Source organism: Anguilla rostrata, chromosome 9 (genome assembly GCF_018555375.3).
Source record: "Anguilla rostrata isolate EN2019 chromosome 9, ASM1855537v3, whole genome shotgun sequence".
Lineage (NCBI taxonomy): Eukaryota > Metazoa > Chordata > Actinopteri > Anguilliformes > Anguillidae > Anguilla > Anguilla rostrata.
Window position 1 is genome coordinate 52,700,382 of NC_057941.1, and position 3,325 is coordinate 52,703,706.

Genomic DNA, 3,325 nt, shown 5'->3' on the forward strand with positions numbered 1-3,325 from the left:
TACTGATCCGTATCATCAGTCTCGGAGCTGAATGGCGTAATTAGCCTACTAAACGCTTCAGTTAATAACTATTGCTTCGCGAATGAACAAAAATCCTGTTACCGCCACTGTGTGCAGGCTATTTATGCTGACTGTAAGCTTTTCAGAATGTGTAGGGTTATATTTATAGGTTATTTCACGGGGTAAAAATTCTGTGAGATGCTGACAGTGAGGTTAATGTGTACTCGTGTGCGATAAGAGGACTTCGTCTTGTTTTTGGTTTTTTTTGGACCGGAGCTGCGAGAAGGAAAAACTGCTGTTTAAAAATATCAGCTGCCTCACACCCCAAGTCAGGAACACCCCCCCAATCTGCAGCACCCGTGGACAGTCAAAAAACATAGGCTACTTTGCCAATAAAGACGAATTCTGATTCTGAAAATGTCCCAAACTGTGGCGCACTTTCTTTCAGACACATTATGGGCCTAATAGAACCCATTACATCACTGCCCCCCTCTGCACAGAACCCAGGGAAGATTTAAATGTATGCATAAATTATCTGCAATGTATTTTATGCAAACATAAGAATTATGTATAGGTCTACATGATAATTATGAGCAATTATCAACAGCAATTGAGTTTAAGACTGTATGGATTTCTGTTTCTGTTAGCAAATTATTTTTTATTATTTGAATTATCAATAATCATATAATACTGGAGTAGCCTACATACCTATATTAGAATATTGTGCGACATCTTATCTTGTGAGAAGTTCAAAACCTCAAACAAATTCAACACTACAGCAAGCCTCCTTATAGTTGGAGTGGAGTTGGAGAAAAATGTGCTCGTCCCCTTTAAGAGTGGACATGCAGCGTTCCGGCAGCCCCGCCCACTCCACGCTGTTTCGGATTTATTGTAAAAGCAGTAAAACGATCCCGTCTGCACGCCTCCCCGCGCCGCGCCCAACTTCGCGTGAGCGGGCGACAGATGAAGTGGGCTATGCATCAGTCAGGGAAACACGCCGACGTTACAAACGAAGCCTGGAGATCAGAATTCGTTTTTAAAGCAACAAAGTCATTTAAAATCTTATTTTATTAGAAACGCCCCCCTCCCCTACAAAATCCCATTGTGACATTCACGTAGGCTCCACGCTCGCATCCAAATATGGGCATGTGGGCCGGCGGGTTTTCTAAATCCACAGCCCTTCCATGTTGAGGAAGGTTAGAGTGAGAAATAGTTTTTGCATCTCTTATATTTTCAACCAAGGCTATCAAAACCTTTAATACGTGGATTTGTCGAACAACGTCCTTCTGCACCGGTAAAATACCGCAGGGCTCGAACGCGGTGGCAAAATATGCGGCTAGTCGTCAGGGTCGCTGGCGGGAGGGGTGTGGCGACAGCGTCAGTTGTCCCGCCTGATTGACAGGTAGCGAGACAGTGGGCCCCGGTCTCGCCCTATCCTTCAAATGCAAATGAGCCGCGCACAGGCAAGCGCTGCTGCCCACGTGGACAGTCACCATGCCTTGTTGTTCTCCTCGCCGATTGGTTGCCAGGCATCGACATGTTTTAATGGAATGCAAATGGACTGCAGGGCAGAGCTGTCATCAAGACGCGGCGAGCGGATCTGCACGCGGTCTCTCTCCCTCCCTGCCCAGTACCGCCCCGTGGCACTGTGACAGATTCGTTTTTTTTTTTTAACGCGTTACACTTCAACACTCACTGTATCATGTGCAATTTCAGGTAGCCTACTGGTTTTAAAATTTCGTTAACTACTTCTGGTGACATTGTTAACAACCGTATCGTCACGTAGGCTACAGAACTGAATGCAGTTTGTGCATTTAAAAAGATATCGCTTTACAACGAAGGGCATACTTCACATAACTCGTTCTGTCAAACAAGACTGTTCTCTGCGCTGGTACAAACCACAAGCGCACAAGTCATTTAACACAAGGGCTTTGAAATAGCACGTGTTCGTTTTCTTCTTTTTCCACGCTAACCTAATAGCACAGTTGCACACTGGGATTAAATCACGTAATTCTCACATGGGTTACATTCCAAATCCCTCTTCATTACCGGCCGAGACGTCGTTTTTCCGTATTTTGTGTTCTCGTGCCTGGGAGGGGTTAGTAATGTGTGGTGGGCGGGCCAGAGCGGTGTGCCGTTCGTCTTGTTGTGTTTTCGGGTACTCGCTTCGCCATCTTGTTGCAATCCCTCTACGTGTGTAGAAGGCTCCTCGCGACAGGGGATCCGGATACTTTCCCCCTCTACGTTTCAGGAGACCAAGATAAAGGGGTCCCGTCAGATAGAACTAACTTAAAATACACACAAACAACAGATACCCTCTGCAACATATCAACGTTATTAACTCGCGACCGACTTCTGCTATCCCGGGAAGAGATGAGCATCGACACGCTTTTGGAAGCAGCCAGGTTTTTGGAATGGCAAACCCAACAACAGATAACACGTGGTAAGGGGGGACAGGGGCAATGGTGGGGGTGCAGAATCTCACGTCCGGGACAGAACCTGTCTTTCGGGGACTCCGGGCGTGCTGTTGAAAAAAAAACCTTTACTTGAGCAGCAAGATAAGCACGCCGGTAAACACGCGCATGAACCAAACGTTAACAGTCTGAAAGTACCGCTGTGGAGTTTTCACCCTCGCTGCCGTATCTGTTTTGGAACAATAGTTTGTCAGTTGTACGATGCAGTGCAGTTCTGTGGACCTTTCGGTGCTTTCGCACGGGGAATCGGCACCTTCACATGGTTTAATCTTTGCGTCCTGTAAATCGCTGTGTAAAATGTCTGTCCGTCTTGCTGTAGGCTACGGGTTCAAATCTACGATATAACTATAATTAGCTTGCTACTACGCTGGTTCAGTAGCCTGCCGCTGCGGCGCTAAGGGAACTGTGGGTGGCTACATACTTTCTTTTGACAGAATCGCATACTGCGCGCGCCAAAGCTGCTGGGCGCTACATTCGTGCCTGGCTACAGTCGAGCGCTTTTTGCTTCGCTACAGTCGTTCGATGTGACGACGTGCAGCCAGGGCAACCGATTGTGCAGTCCCCTCGAGGATTCCGCGGTCGGTTCGCCGCATAGTCTTGTAACTTGGGCAGTGTGCATTTAGACTCACTCGTCTAACCAGCTGCCCCGCATCCAAAGATCTTTGTAAGAAAAGAACGATAGGGCGAAAAAAAAAGAAAGTTCTTTGCGTTTTTGGCCGCGGGTTAAATTCATTTTCAGTTTTAAGGGCGGTGGCAAAACACGAGTGGTGTGCCATTTTTTTACATAATGACCTTACATAGCCGGGTGGTTAGCTATCATATGACGCACGGTTTCAGCCTACTTCCCGTTC

General features: G+C 47.0%; 1 protein-coding gene across 1 annotated transcript in view; it reads left to right on the plus strand.

Annotated features, from left to right (window-relative positions):
* The first annotated feature begins 2,068 nt into the window (after window positions 1-2,068).
* The window catches only part of LOC135264171 (max-binding protein MNT-like), a 24,842-nt gene continuing 23,585 nt past the window's right edge, over window positions 2,069-3,325 (plus strand). The window contains exon 1 of the mRNA XM_064352884.1: window positions 2,069-2,443. Coding sequence (XP_064208954.1) covers window positions 2,374-2,443 — 70 coding nt within the window. The 5' untranslated portion in view covers window positions 2,069-2,373. The remainder of the gene's footprint in view (window positions 2,444-3,325) is intronic.